This window comes from Rhea americana, unplaced genomic scaffold, assembly GCF_003343005.1.
Source record: "Rhea americana isolate MKP2758 unplaced genomic scaffold, rheAme1 scaffold_75, whole genome shotgun sequence".
Taxonomy (NCBI): Eukaryota; Metazoa; Chordata; class Aves; order Rheiformes; family Rheidae; genus Rhea; species Rhea americana.
The window spans coordinates 2,326,984-2,349,784 of NW_028186923.1; the positions used below are offsets into that span (position 1 = coordinate 2,326,984).

The 22,801-nt window shown below is 43.8% G+C and overlaps 1 protein-coding gene across 3 annotated transcripts in view; it reads right to left on the reverse strand.

The window, feature by feature from the left end:
- The window catches only part of CTIF (cap binding complex dependent translation initiation factor), a 198,948-nt gene that overhangs the window by 122,112 nt on the left and 54,035 nt on the right, over positions 1-22,801 (reverse strand). For 2 of the 3 annotated variants that reach the window (XM_085322151.1, XM_085322150.1), the window contains 3 exons: positions 5,054-5,127; positions 4,001-4,105; positions 277-352 (listed from right to left, as the gene is read on the reverse strand). In XM_085322151.1, the coding sequence (XP_085178277.1) occupies positions 277-352; positions 4,001-4,105; positions 5,054-5,127 (255 nt within the window). Of the gene's footprint in view, positions 1-276; positions 353-4,000; positions 4,106-5,053; positions 5,128-10,321; positions 10,445-22,801 lie in introns of all 3 variants that reach the window. The other variant, XM_085322149.1, reaches the window with a different exon arrangement.

The following is a 22,801-nucleotide window of genomic DNA, read 5'->3' on the forward strand; positions in this document are numbered from 1 at the left end:
AAAGCCTCTGGGAACATCAATGGAGTAGCAGTCTTCCAGGATCTTGGCCAGAATTTCTTAGCTGGCAGTAGTGGCAGACCCAACATTTTCAGAAGACTTAGCCACCAAACAGCAGCTAAAGTCCCTGTTGCCTTCAGGTCACTGCAGCCAGCTCAGCCCACTCACCTGGCCCAGCAGCTTCCCCAGCCTCCGGGGACCATTTCGTAAGGAATGGCTGCAAAGGAAGCTGTTAGGATACAAGCAGTATCGCGGACCAGAGACGTCTCTGACACTTACCTGCCACACAGGAAGGACTTTCTCTATGTCGTTCAAGTTAATGCTGTCGCCATCCTCATATTTCCCTTTGCCAAGCCTATGGCAGGAAGAGAACAAAAGCATGTGAAACATACAGAGGACCCGCATGAAAATAAAGAGGTGCTCCGAAATTAATACGCCTCCAAAACACTCCCACGTGGGCAAAACCATTCCTACCAAATGAACGCTGCTTCCAACCCCACCCACCAGCAYGAACAGTTACCCATTTGCCAGAGCATTAAAATGCTCTTACTCTGAGCTGGTAGCATCTCCTAGGAGAAAACCTAAGGCAGACTTGAGYACTAACAGTAGATGATGCAAAGGGAGTAAATTCCTAGATCAGATAAAATGAAAGTCAAGCCCATCCGGATGAAAAAAATGAGGAAGAAAAATGTAACTACAAGCATTTCTTTTGAACTGCTTGTCATTTACCAGACTCCCTCAAAGCTCCTGTTCTCCTGCTGAGAAAGACGGTAGCAGGCAAGCATAAATTTAAATCACAAACAAGCAAAAAGCAGTACACAACAATCAAATATAAGAATAAATTTTGAAACACAAAAAAAATGGAGAGAGAAATCAAGCACAACAGACCAAATACACAGCTATCAGGGCAATCAGCAAGCTTTTATTAGGTCAATAAACAAAAAAAMCCTCTGATTATATTATGGATCTGCTATGTAGAGAACCTGCTAATGATTCAGAAGAAGGAAAAATCATTTATCTATCTATATACCCTTTTGCATTTATAAAGAATCAGAGCAATCAATTTCTATCTTGAAAGAATGATAAAGTATTTTCAGTCACTTAGTGACAAGATAATGTTAAACAAGATACACTGCACAGCAAATCAGAGACCAGCAGACTGAGTTAACTGGTGTCTAGGAGGCCAAGAACACCCGATCTTGGTGGAATCACAGTAAATGGGAAGATCCAGAAAAATACCATATGCTGAAGCACCAAACTTGAAAATTAGTAAGCTGAATGGAAGAATCTGTAGCTCAACTAGCCAGATTGCAGTCCTTGTGAGACCATGGAGAAGTGATGTGGGACTYGACTGAGAGTAAGAGAGGGATGGAATTTAATTAACGCCCCAATAACTCTGTTGGAAATCAGGTGTGTTCATCAAGTGACTTTCCATCACAAATGAAACAGTGACTTTAATGTACAAAGGTTACTGCAAAGACATAATTTATACTGACTGCTGCATGAACGATTAAAAAAATATCTACACTAAGCAACTTTAATGAACTGACTAGCTGACAACCTCCCAAAGTACTTGTCAATTGTCCTCTAATAGAGACGCTTCTACTGCAGTCTTATTGGGCTCACGTAACAGGCCAATGCTACTCAGCATTTTTGTTGGTGGTCTAGGAATAGATATAAAACAACTGCTGATGAAATTCAGTGAACACCGAACACAGAGAATGGATAAAATGAGAACAGGACAATCATTCAGCATTCTTGAGATTGGCGGAATGGACTTCATCAACACAACTGATTTTGAACCAAATCAGGTCAAAACACCTCAGGACAAAGAACAGCAGCTGCATGTACAGAATGAGAATCATATCTTAGGAAAAGACCATTATGGGAAGGATGGGTCGCACTGGATACTACTCCAGGGTGAACTTCTGAGGCCAGACTGGTATGGAGGCAGTAAATGGAGAGGCAGCGATGAGGAAGATGAAGGCAGCTTCTGTCTAGAGGCCGCACAGCTGAGACTGACACTACAGCACTGCTGATTGCTTTGGCAGTCGCATKTCTAAAAGGAGGTTGAAAATTTGCAAAGAGTATGGGAAGAAGAAAACTGATACAGTTACACACCCTACCTTATGCATAAGATCAGCCTAAGGAACCATACGATCCCTTTCGCACTTACAGTGTAGAAGACATACTGAACACTGTCTGCTACATCTGTAAAATACCGATGGACATGTCCTTTACTTTCCATGTTATATCCTCTTCCTTTATTTTGCTTTTAAAATGAACTTTCCCTGTTTTCTATTACATTTTTCATTTCACAGCCAATGTGTTAAAAAAAAATATGCTCAAGTAAAAGGGAAAATGTCTAACTAGCAGCCTTTCTGGAGATTCAGTAAGCTCATTCAGCATGAACTCAGCGTGGAAAGCCAAAGAATGTCCAACAAAGCAAACTTTAAAAGAAAAAAAAAATCTTATCTCTGTTTCTTCCATTCTAATTGGGATAACTTATAATTTGTACTAACCACATTGAGAGATGCACTATTTGTGCTGATGGCATATGTTTAACCTAGAAACTTAAAGAATTACTCATGTTGTTCCAAATATTCTTAAAATTGATTTACCTGCAGTATATGTTTAGAGTGCTGAAGAGCCTTACACATTTATGTGCTTTTTCTTCTTGTTACCTGGCACCAGAATCTTCTGCACAGTTAAGAGGGCAGATGCCAAACCCTGGGGTGGAGAAGGATCACTACTAGGAACGAGCCCAGATAAGTGTATAGCAATTGCCCGCGCTTTGGAAAAAACAACTCACTAACAGATAAATTACTCTGCTATCTGTAGTGATAAAATCCTCTCTCAGAGTGGCAAATCACTTGCAATTTTCTCAGCTCCCCCATTTTATGCCCGTTCTTACTTCTCCTTTCTCCACAGACAAAAATGACTTGGAAAAAAATGGCAAAAAACTTAAAAGATAAAATGTAGCTGTGGAGTAACTACATTCTTTCTTTAGAAGAGATCTTCCAGGAGTTACATCAAGAATGAGTTGAAACCTTGTGACATAACTTGGGATGACAGAACAGGTAACACTACCCAGAAGAASAGTGCTGCCAGTGTGTTAAGCACTAGAATTCGACAAAAAGATGACATTAAAGAGACCTTCTGAACCAAATTAAGATCACCTCTCAACTCGCAGAATCTGCAGAGAAACTCTGACCCCTCTCTAAGCAACACAGGTGAAGCATTCAGTATACATGGACACATGAACACCAGTGACAGTTCAGTGTACCTCAATTCCAGAATGAGATTGTGAAACCTGGGAAATCCAGAAAAGAATCACCAGGATGATAGAGACTGCAAGGACTGATACACAACACAAAAAGAAACGCGAGTATTCCTATATAGCTTGAACAAGCACCAGCCAAAGAGGAATCTGGCAATAACATAGAAGCCCCTAGAGGTTTTAATCACCAGAGAAAGGAATTGCTTAATGTTTTCACAGCTCTAGGCCTAGGAGATAGTGGTGAAATTCTGGAAGAAGCATTTTGATCTACATAGATCATCTTGATGCTCTGTTCTTTGCTAAAGTCTTGCTAGAGAAAACAACAGAAGCCCCATTGCTTACAAAAGTTTTATCTAGGATTAGCACTAAATCAGGATCTTTTATCCCATATTCAAAGATGTTTGAATCTGTGAAATTTAGCTTGGACCCATCCCAGTCTAAAACTGAACTCCACCAAGCAATACAAAGCAAAAATAGAGTGAACAGTTCTGCTCCTGCCCAGAACAGGGTGACAGAATTAAAAAAAAACAGACACTTCAATTCTGATTCAGTATTTCCTAAATCCCACACGTGACCTTGCACCTCTTTTCCAAGTCCTCTGTATGAGCCATGCCACCAAGTTAGCATGCCCACTATAAGGGAAAAGTTATACAAGTTATTGGAGAGAATGACCTCACTACCATTTCTGCAGCTGGGATCCCTCCATACACACATAACACTCACCCTTCTCTGTCTATGTGAGGCAGCGGGTGTTTGGAGGTGTTTCGCAGCTTCCTGTGAAATTGGGTGAAGTCTAGTTTTTCAGGTTGTAAGTCCCACGTTGCACCACTAGGAGAGAAAAACAGAGAAAGGAAAGAAAGAAAGCACCCTACTAATTAAATAAACCGGGCTGAGGAGCAGATGCACATTTGGGCCTGCAAAAAAGGAAGGTTAGTGCTTCTGCAGACACTGCTCTCTGCTCAAGGATACGACACAGACCTCCAACCTTACACTGTTGCGTTCTGTTTAATTTCTTCATGTTTTTGAAGACGCCAAGCTCTAAACTCATACTTTTAATGGAGACGTATGATGTAGTTATACACCTTGACAGCTACATCTGCTCTTTAAGTCAAGTGGCTTTTGCAACAGATATTAGTCTGGTCCATGAAATGCAGAGGCTCTGTTTGCTTAYGGGCTGCCTGCTGCAACATGCCCTTCACCATCTGGGGCCCTGGAGTGAATCCCAGGGGAAATGCAACTCCTGCAGGCTGCATGCACACTCCAGCTGTATTTCAGGCATGGTGCAAGGAGATGCACATGACTGGATGGAAAGCATATTTCCCTGATTTTAGCTGTCATTGCTTCAGTGGGGCAGCACACATTTTTCCAGTGCTGTAACAGCAGCTGAAGAGCTCTTCTCGGTAGCTGTGAAGCACAATGCATGAACACGCTGCCAGTTAATGGAAGAACCTCACTCCCTCCCTCCAAAACCAGGAGCTATAGCTCAGAGCTGCTTCAGCCTTGCCTGCCCAAGCTCTCAGACAGCTACAATTAATCATACCTGTAACTTATTCAGGTCTGGATCGCACTCAGCRGACTCTGCTAACACATACGATGCTTGAAGCAGGTTGACTGTGCTTAGTGCCACAGGCTACATGGTGAGGAGGAGGAGGAAGAGCAGCAACTTGAACCTGTGCTGCAGTGCCACCCTGTAGAAGCACCTCCAGGACAACAYGAAGGCAAAGGCTAACAGAGGGCACAGCTTGTCTTTTAAAAAAGATCTCTTAAACGGCTTACCTGAAGGAGTCAAAGGTATTGGCTGCCCAGATATCCGTGCCCAGCATGTCAAGGGAGCTCTCTTTGTTGCCATTCTAAAAAGAAGGGGAAAAAGTGGTTACACATGCTTCGCGGCCACTGGCCTGACTCCGCTTCTGCACGCTAGCCAGGCTCGCCCCGCAGCAAGACAGGCAAGTGCTACAGCTTTGCGTGTGGGCCTCACCATCCCTATGGGGCTCCAGAGGCTCTCTGGGCTTTCCTGTTTTCACTGTCTGTTTGAGGAGGGAGGTAATACAAACATTCAAGTTTTCTTTAGAACGGTGATCTACACCTCTGCCCGTGAGCCGAAGGTCAGCTCGCCTGGGGCCACAGCAATGTTAGAGCGGTCGGGGGGTTGCRCACAGTGATGTGGCAGATAAAAAGAGGCCTCAGGTGCATAACGATAGCAAGATGCTAGGCCACTCTCCTGGCAACCCAGAGTCCCCTCACTCACAAAAACAGGGAGTTATGGAGGCAAGGAGCGGCACACAGTTTCAGTCTTACAGACACACAGCTGTGGACAACATAGAGTAAGCGACAGAGTTTCCACTCCAACTCAGACACCGTCCTTCTACCCTACCTTCCATAGCCAATATTGGGGCACAAGGCCTACAAGACCCACCATGGCCCAGCTTCACAACCAGGCAGGTTTGACATCTTGGCCATGAAGACACCCGACCCGAGCAAACCTCAGAGCTGGTTCTCACCTACAAGGATACAGAAACTAGTGATGCATGCAGCAGAGCTGCCCAAGGAATGAACCTCTGATCCCCTCTAGAGCTTACCGTCATGCTAATTGCTTTTTCAAAGAGCCCTGGTAGCATGACTTCTTGTTGCTCAAACGAAATCTCACTGTGGGATATAGCACTGTGTCAGAACTAACATCACCACGGCTGTAGGCTTTAAGATCATAAGAGTCATTGCTAGAAAGCTGCTAGACAAAACATTCAAAGGATCATGCTGAGCTTGATGAAACATTTTTTATCTCTTCCCCAAAGGCATTAGCCTTTTATATGAAGAATCGAGCTAACTGGAATTAATACTTTGCCTTGTCTCATTGTTTCTGCTTGGCCTGAGATCAGCTCACAACCTGTGTCCAACCTCCCCACCAAAATACATCTTGCAAGGGCCTTCTGAGGAAGGCTTCTGCCTCAAAGGTGAAATCACCCTCTCTGGCAAAGCTGCTTCCACTGTGTGCATGCCACATGCTGTCGACAGCCATAACCATCAGACAGCAGCACCTCCAGCAGCATCTGACCAACATGCAGTGGATGCGACAGCCCCAGGCTTTACAAGCCAGCATGTGTCATTTCTGCAACATAAACTGCCAGAACATCTTGCACTGCCAGCAAATAGGGAAATTTCAGAGTWTTAAAGAAACGAGGTCAAGTTCGGATCCTTTCCACCCCAAGAAATACACATAGGACTGAGGGGGGGTGTTGGATTGGGTTCTGGCATCTTCAGGCTGGTCCTGACCAGCTCTTGCTGCCCTGCTGGTTGAAGGTCTAAGGCTGTACCCAATTGCAGTGTTAATTTCTGTTTTTCACGTGGATATTCTGGTACACACTAAGAAGATGGTTCCTTCCCTGTARGAAGGACAACAGCACTACAGCATAATTGGACTGGAATTGTGAGAAGCCTCTAATAAACCTCGAATAAATTTTGTGAGGCACCCGCTTCTTTCAAAACTGACACCTTCCCCTGCTTCTGCTGCTTTGCAGCCCCTTTACAACCAGAAGCTTAACCATAGCCAACCTCACAAAAAACATCCTGCCGCTTCCACCCTTTGTAAGCAGAAGAGAGGCAAAGAGGTTAAGCATACTGGATTTTGCCAGGATCACTCAAGAAATAAGACCTTACTCAGACCTATATGGGATAGGCACATAAATGCCTTAGGAATAAGGAATCACATGATCTTGTTCCAGCTGTCCATAGCTTGGCCTCAGACTCTTACACCTTGTACTACTTCTGCAAATTTTTTTAAACATTTTAGCCCAAATGGTCCCGCCATGGAGAAGGAAGTGTAGGAGAATGAGGCTTATGCATGCTCTACTTTTGGAGGGGCATTTCTCTGTTTACTGACTTTGTAGAGCCTTCACCAGTCCAGGACCACAGAGCAAGATTCTCCGCAAAAGCAATTTTAGGCTGTTTTCAGCCAAGGCACTACTAAAAAAAGCAGGTCTGTCTACTTGCACACACAACTCGTTAGCAGTGTGGRCCCAAGGAATTACATTTTACTGTCATGAACTGCTATGTTTGTGACGGCTGGTCTCTTTGAAGATCATCTAAGCGATTATAAGCATTAATCTACTGTACTATTGCCGATGGCTGTTCTGAAAGCTGCTGTTTCTAATGTATAAGGTACATTTACTGAGTTCAGATGTACATAAAAATCACGATACACTTCCATGCTGATAACAGTTATCAGCAAAGATTAGTATGAACAATGTTCCTTAAGTCCATAAACAGCCTAAGAGACTACCAATTTTAAATATTAACTGAGACATGAAAAACGGATCAAAATTTGACCATTTCTTAGTGAAGTCCCAGACCACAATTTGCTTATGAACTGAGCAATGTTCTTCAAAAGAGAAGGATGTGTCTCTCCAGTGCACACTACAGAAAGCTAGATTTCAAAGCTATTCCCAGAACAACAAACAATTTAAGTAACAATGTTCAAAACACAGTTGCAATTTTTAAAATTTTTTCTCCTCCAAGGGGTCTATGGATAATGATTTTAACTGCCTGGGATCTGCAGGTCAACATATCTCTGCACTACTAGAAAGATCTTGTGACTAGTTACAGAAGCAGATTTTTTTTATTTATTTATTTTAGGCGAACCTAAGTAAAATTTCTCTCACTAAGGAGAGAAAATCCTTTTCTAAATACTTGGAGGCCAAGATTTAGGATAATAAGGGAATAGGTTCTTAATGAAACAGGTTGGGTCCTAAACTTTTTGACCAAGTTCAGCTTGGTGCAGGAGCCCACTCATAAACCCTGAAACAAATCATGCAGCAAGTAGCCTCTAATGCCCTTCTTTAAATATATTCAAATCTAGCCTGAAAGCCTTGAGCCCTGACACCTCCTAATCTGCAGCATAAGCAGGGGCAGTACAAGCTGTCTCTCATAATTCCCCAGCATCTCCTCTACCACAGCTCCACGTCTGACCTTTACCACCCAACCACCCAGGTGAGCAGATGCAATTCAGCCCGAGCAGCAATGTAGCGTGCTCTCCCCGCGGAGCCCAGCAAGTCATGGAAACTGCAGCGGTATTCCCTGGGAAGTGGTACCAAATAATCTCTAAGAACCAGATGGAGACCACAGGAGTTCAGAAGATGAGTCTAAGTTTTTAGTTACTGTTGCATTCTCATACCAGAACTGGCCTACAACTCAACTGGTCTCCTAGACCATCCCTGTTACTTCTGAGACGCATTCAAAATATTAGTTTCACTCCATAAGAAAGGTGTCTGGGCCAAATGATAATGCAAGTTGTCATTAAGGTGTGCGTCACTATGGTCATTTCAAGACAAATATCTTCTCAGTCTTAAATGACCAGTCTTTATAATATGTTTCTGTCCTAGTTCAAAGGGCAGCACCTGCTCTTTGGGGCAGCACCTCTATACCAGGTAGAGGGTACTAACGAGAAAGCCCTCAGTATGGTATTGAGACTTAATAATAATACTTACAAAGAAGCCTGTTCTCAAGTCCAGAGGGAAAAATTATATATACATATTTAAGAAAAGGAGTTTCTTGTCAGTTCCCCCAGGTCTGTAATTATAATCAGTTTTAACTTGCAGTTCTCARTGATCCAAACCCACAGATTTAGATAATAATTTTCATCGAAAAGGGGTTGGGACTGTTGAAAGTTAATTAAGCCACTAGGAATGATGATTGAGAGACATGGTGATGAGAATGTCACAAACACTCCGAAAGATCAGAGATCCAGTAAAATAGATCCTGCACACACAGTGCTTTAAATGCATTTTCATAACCTCAGCCCTCCAGATTCTGTGAGTACACATCCAGGTGAATAAAATCTACATTTACCTTTGCTTAGCCACTGTGATTGCACAAACAAACACAGGGATAGACGACCACGGCATCAGCACGTGGACTCGGTACTTACGCATGCAGCTTCAGCAGATTCCCCACATAGAGTAGACATTCACATGCACGCAGCAGCTTTTCAAAACCCCAGCTCAATGTAACATCACTTTCTCTTACCATTCCTCATTACCACTCCCTAGCAAGTCATGGCAAATGCAAAATCATGCTTTTCATTGCACGACTGCTGCCGCATGTCTAATCACTGAGCTTAACGTTATTATAAAACAACACCAAGGGGTCAGCTGAGTCTTAGCGTTGCCCATGGTGTAAAGGCAGGGATTACCCTGTGGGCTGTGTTATTTTTTCAGCACATGTAAACTCTACATTTGCCGAGACTCCCCCACCTAACCTTCTTTGCAACTGCCTATGACCCCTGGCTGCACTTTGCTGGAAAACAGAAAAGAGTGCACACAGGTTGAGCTGCCTGAACAGGCTCTGATTTAAGGGGTGCRGGTATATTTGTTGAAAAATGCTAATTTATCAAAAATGAAAGTTTCCATGAGAAAAATTCAGCAGTTTCGGCAGGGGACAAGRAAGAGGACCCCAGTCTGAGTTCAAGCACTGAGCTGACCTCAAAACAGCTCAAAAGCCAATTCTTAAATTCTCTTTTCCAGGGCAGGAAAGCAACTCCTTGCCTAGTCCCACCCACAGCTCCCACGGAAAGCAGCCAGCTTCAAGGGCACCGTTCAAAACCGCGTCTGCGGCATCCACTCTTCTTAGCTAGCCCCGTATATCGGCTTCTAAGAAGGCTTGCCAAAAAAATTAAAGACATCTCTTATTTTTCCCAAATTAAAGTACTCTGAGATTTCAAGGGGGGAAAAAAAACAACAACAAAAAAGAAATTTCCTTTGAACTAAGCTAACTGGCTAGGGACTTCTGTCCCAGTACTGAAGCACTCGACACACCTAAGCAGACTTGCGCACCGCTGCTAGCYGCGTTCCTTAGTAGCCAAGTCACGGACGATGCACGAATCCCGTAGCCCTCCTAGGCGCAGCTCATAGTTCACACGCACTCACGCCCGACACGTAGACACAGTTGCACACAAGTCACGCTCTTCAGGGGACACCTCCGATGAACAGCAAGCAAAGGACACAACTCCAGCACGCTTCGGCCAGCTCGCCCCACCGTCACTACCAGATATACCTTGGTCGAGCGACTGAACTGGCTGCTTCTCCCGCGGCTGCCAGACCTGGAGCCAGACCCACGCCTGGAGCCCGAGCTAGGCCGGGATCCTGAACTGCCACTGCTGCTGCGATCCCACTCTTCCTGGAAACGACAAACAGCTCGCTTTAGTGACGCGCACGCAGCCCCGGCCCCGTGCCAGCCACCAGCCCCGCAGGCCGGGAGAGCTGCGGCCCCCGCGCGCGAGCGCCGGCAGAGCCCGGCCGGAGCCGCCTGGCCCGACGGGGATGGTTTTTGCTTTGCTGTCTTGGAGTCCTTCAACACCTTGAGGTCAAATTTTCTCGTAGCTCCTGACCTCCAAGGGATGACGTTGTGGGAAGTTTAAGAGAGGACAACATTTGACTTTGGGGTTTCCCATCTATAAGGGGGAAAAAAATACTTACCTTCTTTATGTTCATAAGGATTAATTCTGCACATTCAACAACTCCACATCTTCAAATACTGCTTATATCCTTAATATCCTCCCCRAAACCTAAATCAGCTCCTCAGTCAGCTTTTCTCTCTGCTGAGACCACAGCTGGACTTCAGTTCTTCATATACCTGAATATATTTAGATTTCACCAGCCAAACGCATTAAACGAGCAACTATTTTAGTCCATCAAAGAGTGGTCCCTCACGTCCTGCCTTTCTTTTCGTAGCACATGTTATCCGGTCAGAGAACTGGCAGATTTCTTGTTCAGTCAGCAGCCCACGGGGCAAGAGGAGTCATCAGGAAACCAGAATTACCGATTCCGCCAGCCATATTTATCCAAACCACCCACACCGTGGCCAGGAAGGAAGGTGGGTTTTACTAGGTTAAGTGCTTCAAAAGTTTTGCTCAGAGGCTCAGGATAGAGCTTTGAAGTGACCCAAGATGATTTCAGAAAACAGAAACGGCAAAGCACAAAAATTTAACGCTGTCATGTGTTCTGAAAACTTGGAAAATAAAAAGGCGAGCATGTGGTTAAGGACTGATGTAAGAACTGACCACGATTATACGTACGCAAAGCTTGAGCTTCACAGCTTATTCTAAYCTGACTTTTCTAGGTCCTGCCTGGAGATTGCATCAATTTTTATCTACTTAATTAAGCAGCACTTTGCTTAAGTGAGACCACATGAGTGCATCTTCCCTGTTGTCTGCACAGCAAGTGTAGTGCAGTAAAGACAGGCACCAGATGACTCTGAGCTACCTAAGGCCACATTACATAGTGGTCCAGGCAAGATAGCATGGACCACACTTAACACAAGTATTTACTCAGCGCCAGGCCCTGGAGGCAAAATACATCAGTACTAAGTTCTCCATGCTCAAGACTAGCAAGCCTCATGCAAACTCATGCATWCTGTGACTGCCAAAGCCCCAAATCAGCACTGACTGAAGGTGGAGGAGGAGGTTAAGTTGTTTCAAAGCTGTGYGCAGATGAAAAATAAGGGGTTGTGGCTATTCCCAAGAGGTATTACACCAATGGCTCTTCTTCCCTCCTTATTACGGTGCAATCCAAATCTCCCAAAGGTCAAAAGATAGCAAGTGACACAAGGTTAAGGACATATTAAACTGATGTGGAAGAAAAATTGGACTGGTGCCAATTGTGAGACACAGGAAGGTGGCAGCTTGCAACGCCCTGGGGAACAGCATGCCTTGCAGGCATCCTGAGAAGCGATAACAATTCCATTTGATGTGGGGAAGACACGAGCACATGCCATAAACTGTAAAGGGGAGAAATGACTCTTCATCACCTAGCTGTTAAAAAGATCAATGATGAATTTACTGTATCCTTAACACTAAGGCCACAGAAAAGAACATCTTGTCCATATATGTCAGTGACGGGTAGGTGCAATACATGAGCTACAGAGCTAGTCTGGGAGCCCAAATCACCTCTAAGAAGTTAGACTCCAGTGTACCTGGACTTGTACTTCTGACACTTCTGAGATAACGTTTGGGGATATATCTAGAAAGTCAAGAAGAACATGGAGAATTTCTTGAAGTATTTAGGGGAAAAGAACATTCATCTTTAAAATGTTTCTGCTCCAAATGCCCCTTACATTTAAAAGAAATATTAAAATTTGAAGGAAAAAAAATCCCACCATCTTAATGGCAGATGCCTTGAAGAGCAATCTGAAAAACAGTCAGTCAAGGCTGTAACATCCCCCAGGGGGCACCACGAAGACAGACCAGTCAAGTTACATGCTGAATTTGAGACTCACACCTTGAGTTTCTTCTCCATGCTTCTCAGGCATCACAGATGGCTGAGTTTGGAAGGGACCTCTGGAGCTCATCTAGTCCAATCTCCCAGCTCAAGCAGGGTCACCTACAGCACGTTGCCAAGTCTTATAAACATGGCAGCTCCTAGGGGTTTCAAACAGATTTGGTTATACTTACTACCATGACTTTTGCTCACAGTGGCCTACAGACCACCACGGAGATTCCGGGAGATGATGCAGGAGACCCTTGCCAGGCTAAATCCCTTCACCTCGAATCACACTACCTGGGCTGCAACTTAGCGCRTACCTGCACAAATGCCAGAGATGCGGCTGGCCAAAACCACACCGTGAGAAAGGGGAGGGGATTAGTTCCACCGTACGGCAACAGCTGAACTCACGGAGACAAGACAGCGCAAACATCATAAACCACTGAGATAGAAATCATCGGTATTGTTTTTACTAAATCTGTTTGTCTTCTGGCTCTAATTTATGGCCTGTGGCCCTTTTCATTATTTTATTCTTTATCTTTTGTTCTCTATCCTTTTTATTCTTTATCTTTTGTTCTCTATCCTTTTCACTCTCTAATATATTATGTTTTTCAAAATTCCTTTAAAATAGTAATTAAATTTAAAAAAAACCTCCACCAGCATGACTACTACCAACCCTCCTCCCCCCAAAAAAAAAATCTACTACCTCCAAAAAAACAAAAAAGCCTCAAAGAAACCCTGTATCAGTCAGTAGCTGGGCTTAACAATAATGACAGGTTCCACAATGATTAGATGAAATGCTCTACCAACACCTCCAGCCAACAGCAAGATTACCTACAAATCTCCCACATTATTTTTTTGTTAAATTAAGCCAGCAAAGTGAAGAAACAGATCTGATTCATYTGCAGCCCTGAAAGTGGCCGAAGAAATGGCTGCAATGGCAGAGAGTTCTCTGTTCCTTGTCCTTGCCTCACAACCCATKCCCCCCATACCTCAGTCCCACCATTCTCTGTTTATGTGTTTCAAAAAAAGACCAAGAGTCTTCCAGTCTCATCTCCTACCTGGGCTCCAGCTACCTTTCTAAATTTACCCTCTCCGCCAGGGGGGACCTCTAAGCCACACACTGGGCCTCAGAGGGGAACGTGGCCCCTCAAAAAAGCAATGGCAAACAGCTTCTGTCATCTATGCAAATCCTTCCGGGCAACTCTGCAACCCCTCGGGAATCGCAAGGCTTGTGCAATTTAATGCTGCCAACCACCCTTCTTTAGAAACTAGTTGTCAAATCTAACATTTGCATTTTAATTAACAATAATAATATGTTTCACTTACAGCGCAATTTTCATCTTCACAGCTCTTTGCAGCATGAGCTAATTAAGCCTCTTTCCTTTCCCAGCCCAAGAGTTAATTCTTTCTGCTGCTTCAGCACAGGTTTGAAAATCCCATTCATAGAAAAAGGAGATAATTTCCCCAGATGTTCAGAAATGGAAACTCAGTGACTGGCTACATGGTTGCCCTGACTGAAGGCAAGCACAAAGTCAGCTGCACTAGGAGAAGTGTAGGCACAAGTATAGCAGTGCCACCGGCCTCAAACAGCCTGGAGACAACACTCAACTCCTAGTCATGCTCAACCACACGCAAAAATCTCTGCAATTTAATATCCAACTTGAGAAAGGCCAGAGTAAAAGGAAAGAGAGAGGAAAGATAGAGGACTTCTCAGGACACAAGAACCTCATGCTCTGGCTCTTAGATAGCTCCTACCACTAACGACTAATCATCACAGCACAAGGAGCTCTCCAAAAAAGCAGTGGTGAGTCCTCCAAAGGGCTCTAGCTGTCCTGCCCACAGAGCAACGACAGAAGCCTTCATGCTCCCTTGGATGCCCAGAAGTTGTACAGAAACAATTGCCAAGCCTTGAGCCTTCTTCCCACTGAGAACTGAACAAAGTAGCTATCATGTAAATAGTCCTTTTCCAGGATTCTCCACAGCAGAAACTTTCACGTGCCCACTTCCCACAGCAGCTAGGCCTTCCAGTTACGCCAAATTTTGGCACCAAACACCAAGTATTTCTTTCAACAACTCCCTGCTCTTCTAGATCTATTCAAAAATAGCTGTTCTTCAATTTTTTCACCAGAGATAACAAATAACTGAGGAGGCATCTTTCAAGAAAAAAAGAAGTAAGATTTACCCAAAACATTTTATTAGGGACAAACTCTCAGCTTCTTTATTTTCAATGCATTACATAAAACAATAAAAAACCTTAAAGTAAACTCACCCACTACAAAAATTTCATGCAGAAGAACCAATCACATACAAAAGAACAAGCAGTTAAGCAAACAATGCTGAAAAAAACAATTCAATTTTCTAAGGATTTACAGCTCAAGGTTGAGTGCTTCTTGATGCCTTGACATCTAATAAAGGTGCACTCACGGCATCTCTCATACAGGCACATCTGGATGCGAGGCAAATTCAGTATAAGGCACGAGGACGTTTTTCATATTTACCTCCTTCCCCCCTCTACTTTTTCCTCAGAGAAATGCTAATGTAGTCTCTCTTCCCCATTCTGCCAGCATTTACAAAAAAACTGTGAGGGTTTTGTAAGCCAGAGCTGCTTATCAGCAGCTGGAGCCCACCCTATCACCTCCCACACCGTGGGGTTTAGATGGAAGTCTTTGAGGAAGGGAAGGTGGCTAACTCACACTTCTGTGTCTCCGTGTGAGCTAGAAAATTCCTCAGACCAATTAGTTCAAATGGGAAAAGGTGGCAAGTTTTTGACAAACAAAGGTGACTCCACATCCCTGAAATCACGCTCACTTTTCCCAAATATATTACTGGCTAACTAAAGATACACCCTTTAGCTATCAACCATCTCATGTCTATGTCCATAGATCCACACTATCGCAGCCATGCTCCCTGTGTTGCAAAGAAAACCTCCTCTTAGCCCTCTTCATTTTGGTTCAGTCTCTGCTACAATTGGTTTTAAGGTTACGTTACTCCACCAGTCCTCTCATCCAGCCACCCGTTCCAGAAAGCAATTTAGAAACTACAGCTACAGTGGACATGCAGCTGCCTGCAACTTGAAGCAGTAAACCATGTACAAATTACATTAGCCCAGCATTTTGTAGTCTACTCAGCCTCCACCTGATTTCTAGGTTAAAGATGTTCATTTTGCCCTAAAAGCCCTAACTGCTCTGTTTACTGTATGCCTGCAGAACTCCTCTCATTAAATAATTCAATGGTGTTACTGCTCAGACTGCCCCACGAAACACCAAGTTTGCATGGGGGAGAGGGGATCAAAAGGCAGGGTATTTTTAAGGAGAACTCTATAGTTTGGAAATACGTGGTTTTCAGGCATCACATTCATGAGCACAAACTGCAAGATACATTTTATTTCTGCCCCTCTTGGCCAACAGGTAGATGAATAAAGCAAAAGCTTATTCCAGTGATGGGAAAGGCCTTGCTAACGATAGTTTCTGGTGCTAGTTTGACATAGCTACGCTGYTGTTAGTGTCAGCCTTTGCATATCTTTGTGTAGATATCTCATACAGGGCCAAATTGTGCCCTTGAGAGAGACAGCACAGATGGCATGTACAAGTGTTCTGGCTTCCACAGAGTTGCTGTTTGTGGGCAAGTCACTTCACTTTACAAGGATTCACTTTTTTCCACTGTAAGGCAGGACTAGACCAACCTATATTCAATGTCAAATCCTCAAGGCATCTCCTTGACTTTCGTTTTCTTTTTCTTTCACATAGGAAAACGAGGCAACTGCACCATCTGTCAGCACCCACTTGTTCCAACAACTCCTAAACTTGGTGGTCAATTTTGACCAAATCTGCTGGAAAAGCAGAAGTCTCAGAGGCTGAATCTATACTAGAAAAATCACACTTGGTGCTCAGAGGCCAACTGACAGAGAACAACTATCCGCAATACCAGTCTCTTATCCTCTGAAACAAGGTGACAACATGCAATTGGCTAACAGTATGACAGAGACCAATCTAACAATTTAATGGCACAAATGATCATCTTCCAGTGCCTGAGAACATTCCTTGCCACTGCTCAACCTAGTATTTAATCTAAAATAAAGGTAGGCAGAAATACGTGAGCCCTGCCTGGTTTCTAATAGTATTTGGCTGGTTGACGATGGAGACCCGGACAGTGACCCCCACTGAGGGACACACAGCACAAGGAGCTCCACCGCCTCAGTAGGTACAGAAGAACCAGAAATAGGGCTGGCACAGAGAAGGAGAACCTCAAACTGCTCCAGGGATTATATGCTACTTTTTGCTGAGCAAACAAATAATTGCACTTCAGCTCCAAACCCAAGGATGGTCAATTTAAATCAGGTGGAAGCTGTTTAACCCGCATGGGGAAATGAATTAGATGATAAGTATGGAGATACTGTCGGCCTCTTTACAGAGCCCACCCATTCTCTAAAGCTGATCTCAAAAGCCACAGATTTGGGGCATTACTCTGCCCACCGATGTCAGCAGATTTAAGTCAGTAAGCAGAAGACTTCGCTGCAAACCAGAGTTTATGCTATGGTGCTGCTGGTAACAGAAGTCTCAGCCTGACTTCAGCTGCTCAGTGTAGCACTACATGAGACAGAGATCCTGTCAGTCTCTGTAGTATCCCTTACAGAAAATTTCCTCACATTTGACCCAAGGCAGTCAACCAGCACTGCTGTCTGATGAAAATTACTGTGCGGTATGATCAAATAAAGATTACAAGAGAAACCTATCATTTGTCATCTCTCTCACTTATCATGTTAGAACCTAGAATATTAGGAAAATGATATTGTTAAATATTACTATATTACAGTATTCAATTATACTGTCTATAATATATAATATTAAAGCACTGTAAAGTATAAAAGAGTACTGTACAGAGCACTGCAATGATAGGACTTTGTTACCTGGAGGATGATATCCGAAGCACGGCTGCTTGCTCTGTGGTAGCTACCCAGATTTTATTGCTGAGACATTTCATTGTGGGCCACAGAAAATCTGAACAGCAATTTGTAGTATCAACCTTCCCTCCCCAGAACGCACCAACTTTCTTCTGTGATGTGAGAAATATGAATTGATCCTGACTTGGTTTTTTTGCACTTCCTGTAGAGGTAAGTTTCGCTGCACATTGAAACCTGCTGCTCCCCAGCAGAGAGAGCCTTCACACATCACCCCACTCCAAAGATGCTTCAGGACAACCTGGACAATGGTCACACTAATGCCTCTGCTTCAGCAACGTATCAACTTTTTTGTAGCGTTGAAAGCCAAGTGCTGATGACCAGAGAAAGGTTTTGAAGCTCAGGTGAGGCACATAAGCGAGAGGACCTGAAAGTCATAATTGGATCTGCTCTTATTGCACCCCACCCAAAGATGACTCCCCCAGGTTATGGGGGATCCCAGATACAGGCAGGCCAGATGTTCTCTGCCTACAGTCCAAGCTCACACAGTGGGAAACATCTCCCATGAGGGAGCCTTTTGACAYATCAACACAGAACTACACTTCCTTGAGTGATGGAGACATTGTGGATAAGGTTTTATGCAAGGTTAATTTTGATTTTGTGGAGATGTGGAAACTTCTCATATTTGCATTATAAGCCAGGCTTGGGTGTATATTCAGATATCCCTGCAAAGCATTCAAGGGCTCTGTCCAGGCTTCAGTAGCGGGTTCAGTAGTGGAAGGCTACTGAACAGCATAGGGAGTTTTTCCAAGCACCAACAATTCAGCATTTTACACTGTTTACTCGTTAGGATTGTCCCTGGAATGTTTTTGGCCTGGCCAGCTAGTCCTGTTCAAACAACGCTAAGCCACAGTGGAGAAGGAGCACAGGGGAGGGAGTGCTCTCAAAAAGCAGTCTGCTTGCGCTCACCCTATCTGGATGCTAGGAGCATTTAATGCCATACATGAGTGCTGTTACGTGTCAGTTATCAAGGAGGAGTCCTAAACACGTTTAACTTTTCAGCATCGATGTACCTAAATATCTGGGACAGCACTGTATAGGCAAAACAGTTTAGGACTTAAGAAGTGCATTACAGGATGTCCTCTGCTGAGCTTGAAAGCAGGCCAGACCTCCTTTAATGCTGAATTCATGATTTGCTTCCAATTTCATTTCATTTTATAAGTCTGTGTGCCACAAAAATAGGATCATCTCCAGTTCCCCCTCATTTCCTAGAAGCTATTTTTGGATTAGGGACAAATTGAAAAGTAAAATACTTGTTTGACCTCCTGTTTCTAGCATCAGATATTCTGGTCCAAGAAGATGGGGCTTTCTTTAATAAAATGTATCACTTATTTTCTTCTCATTCCAAAAGGAAAAGTTTCAAAATCACCAACTTTGCCAATCCCAAGTCACCAAACTATTCAAGTCAGGTGCTTCTCCCTCTTCCTTACCCCTAATTATAATAAAAATCATGAGACTTTGCTCTCTTACTGTGGTCTGTAGGTTCAAACTCCTGAGATCTGCTCTTGCAAACAAGGGACAGGGAATATAAACACATTACAAATAAAGACTGTAAGGCACCCTTTAAAAACTCTTCTAAAATACATTTTCTGTGATGTATAGGCTGTAGATGAGAGTGGTCTAATCAGTGACCTTAGGATACTTCCAGCTAGTMCAGGAAAGAAAAGAGAAAACAGCTCAAAGAATGGAAAGCTGCTGTCTCTCCCTGCCATTGACATGCTGCTGTTTCTACTGCCTTAATGGGAAGGCAAACCAAACCATCTCCCCCACCATTAGCCCCTTCAGAACAACGGCAGCAAGGTGCCCTCAGAAGCTATGAGGGACCTGGATAATCCAGCTGGTGCTCACGATGTGGTCCATGTAACCCATTCACGACCTCACAGCTCACTAGGAAGACTGCGTGATCATCTGGAGAACCTCCTGAAGTCCCCAATCACGCAACAAGTCCTTGCTGCACATGGTGAGACAAAGGCACACCTGTAAGCAGCCAAATAATCACAGAATCACTTATTCCACAAATGCAGGCTTTCACTCAGTGATGATGGGTGACATCTGGCCAGGAAGGAGCAGTTTCAACCCTCCTTCTCCCTCTACCTAGAGAAAAGGGACAAACCCACAGAGCTGCTCTGYTTTTTGTTAATGCCCTTTCCATATAAAGACCCTTGGATGAAGCTGTTGCCAGCACTTTCGTAGATAAAGAATTCTGTAGGATCTCTAAAGACATACCATACCAGAAGTCTTTTACTTAATGAATTGCTCTCAAAAACGTATCAAAGAGTTTCCTATTTGCAACAGCCTCACAAGGGGAATGCAAATAAAGTATTATATAAAATTTTCCCACTTTCCCACTGGGTCTTTTTAGAACAAACGAAAATCTAAACATAAAAAGATTTAAAATGATTCCATTATCAAAATTTTCCTCATTTATATTGGCATTATGGTGCACAGACAGTATCTTACGTGCATTCATGGGAGTGGTTTTCACCCCAGAGGCTCACACTGCGCTAACAGACTGTGTAAGGGGAGCACTCAGCCCACCACTTTAACGCAGGGAGGCTTAGCAGAGCACAATGTTATGCAGCAAACGAAAGACATTACTGCTCACACTGAGAAACAAGGAGAATTTTAGATGAGCAGAAYGCAATTATACATGATTGGGGTTTTCTCAGCAAACCAAGAGCTCATGAAATGTATGTCACGAGATCTTCCCCAGCCATAAGTAACACAGTCTGATCYTTTCTTCCCCACAAACTGCCTTTTACTAGTCACCTGTCCACAGAACTGGAAAGATGAGAATAAAAGGTTTCCAGGGGAAGTCTTCTCCATTTATGAACAAATGCTTTGCACAGGCTGTACAAACTGCAGAGTCCTGCCCTACTGGCACTGACCTCAGTACAGTCTCTCACAGTGGCTAATAGCAGACATCTAACCAAGACCTATAAGAAACGGGGGAAATATGGAGTGATCTTTCTTGGAGACACCTCAGAGCTGCAGAAAACCAGCAACGTAGCAACACCCTAGACTGGAGATTACATCAAGACATATTACTACCCATAAATGGGCACATTATCCAGGAATTCCTCTCATCTCTTTGTGAATCCGCTTGCACAACATCCTGTGGATGCTTATACACGCGCGTACGCACACACACACATTATAAGTATATATAAATGCCTATATAAATACATAATGCACCTCTACACTGCTGGGAAAAGGAAATCTTCCTTTCATTCGCCTTAACCAGACAATTCCATGGAGCRTGTCTGAATTCTTGTGCTGCAAGAAACAGACAATCGCTCCCTACTTCCCTTCTCCCTCAGCATTCCTGATTTCACGTGTCTCCATCCTAAACGGAAGGACTCTCACAGCTCTCTGCTGAAGATGCCCTTCCCCACCTCCTGTGAGAGGARCATCATGGTCACTGCAGACAGTGATATGTAACCTGTGTTTTCGCAGTAGCTGAAGCCAGTAAAAATTTTACAGCCAAGTACTTCTGAGCCAAACTGGTGCTTCTTGTGCAACTGGCAATATAGAAATTTCAGCAGGAAATAAAATATGAAAATTGAAAACTTCTTCTCCCAACAAAACCTCTCAAAATCCATTAAAAATTGTGACAAAACACTTAATAATAACCCTTGGGAAATAATCACCAAGCTTTTTTCCCTAGCAGGTTTCAACAGAGACTGATAATTTACATTTAAGACAAACACCTTATTAATGAATTATTTTTTTATGTTTAAAGCTACGAGTCGACAAAAAATTTATGGTCAGAAGAAATAATAAACTGAACCCAGCTCTCCCCAGCAGTGTTTCAGGCGTATATCAGTAAGAGAAAGCAAAGAGTTGACTGGGCAGAAGAACAATAGCTTGCAGCTCCTCTTCGGTGCCAAGGAAAATTTGTAACTCGCTGTTCAAGGAAGCCGAACACGGAGAGAGCTAATTATTAGCTCTGCTGCAGGCTGGGAGAGAACCCAAATACTGGGAAAACAGATCAGAAAATACATCTTGGACATATGCGAATGTTATTTGTATATACAAAACAAGCTCCCCATTGGAGGAGATCAAAAAAGGTACAACAGCCAGGAATAAAAACCAAAAGGGAATAAAAAAAAAAAAAAGACCAAGGCGCAAGGCAGATGGAAGATGTCAGGGCTGTGCTGATCTGAGTCAGAAATGCATCACTGATGCTTGACCTCCGCCTCCTCCCGCAGCATAAATCCGCCGGGAGACCTTCGTGTCAGCACATCAGCTGAGCCCGGCAAGCCAATTGCCGCTTGGCTGCTTTGGGCTCGGGAGACTAACCTGAGACAATCTTAAATAGGAAAAAAAAAGAAAAAAAAAAGAAAAAAAAATGGCCTGCTAATATTCTGAGCAATCCATGGAGCTTAATGGAAACCGCAAGTTTCCGATCTGAATTTCAAGCAGCCGACTGAGTTAGCATGCAGGAAGCGACGCTGACTGCAGGAGGAGGGAAGTACACTGAGGATTTGCTGCTGAATATTTCAGAGTGGCCGGAATACAGCAGATCAAAGCTGTAATAAATTGAATCCACAGTTAGGCTTGCCACCTTTGTAGGCTCATCTGAAGCAGTGTMTTTGTATAGCGTGCATCCTCCAAGGTGATAAGATTTCTGGGTCTTGTCTCTGTTATGCAGAGGTGTTCGTATATAAAAATATATCTTTCTTTCCCGAGTGCTCTCAGCTCCCTTATATCAAGGTACACRGCATAGGAGAGAAATGCAAATTTCCACTCCACAGCTGAGCAACTTCCAGTGCAGTTTGCYTGGATAGGAACCTGCTCTGCTTGGGAAAAGCTAGGCCCAGAACAGGACATAGGAACTGGATACAGATTGCTCTAAAACTGCAGATTCCTGCACATGAGGCTCTCTCCTCGCTCTTCGGGGAAGGGGCTCTCAGACTTTTTTTGCACGAGATTGCATGCGCAAGACTGAGAACTGGAGGAGCTCAAGCAGGGAAGGAGTACAGCAATCACTTACCTTAAGCACCTTTCCTAGGAGATACACCCAGATACTGCAGAAACTGCACCTGCAAACATTGCTTACCCTTTCTAGTGCAGCAAGAAGTTTTACAAGTTCACTTTGCCCTTATTTACTCCTTTCTACCAAAACTCCCCTCCTCCTCCCTCCACAGATTTAGTAGCGCTCCCCACATGCTTTCACATCTCCTTGTTTTTGCTTTTTTGACTGCAATTCCTCCTTAAGTCTTCATCACGCTCATCACCCAGCTGTGGCTTTCTTCCCACCTTCCTTTCCCGTAATGGAAGGGGCTTCATTAGCATCTCTGTGTTTCAGCTCAT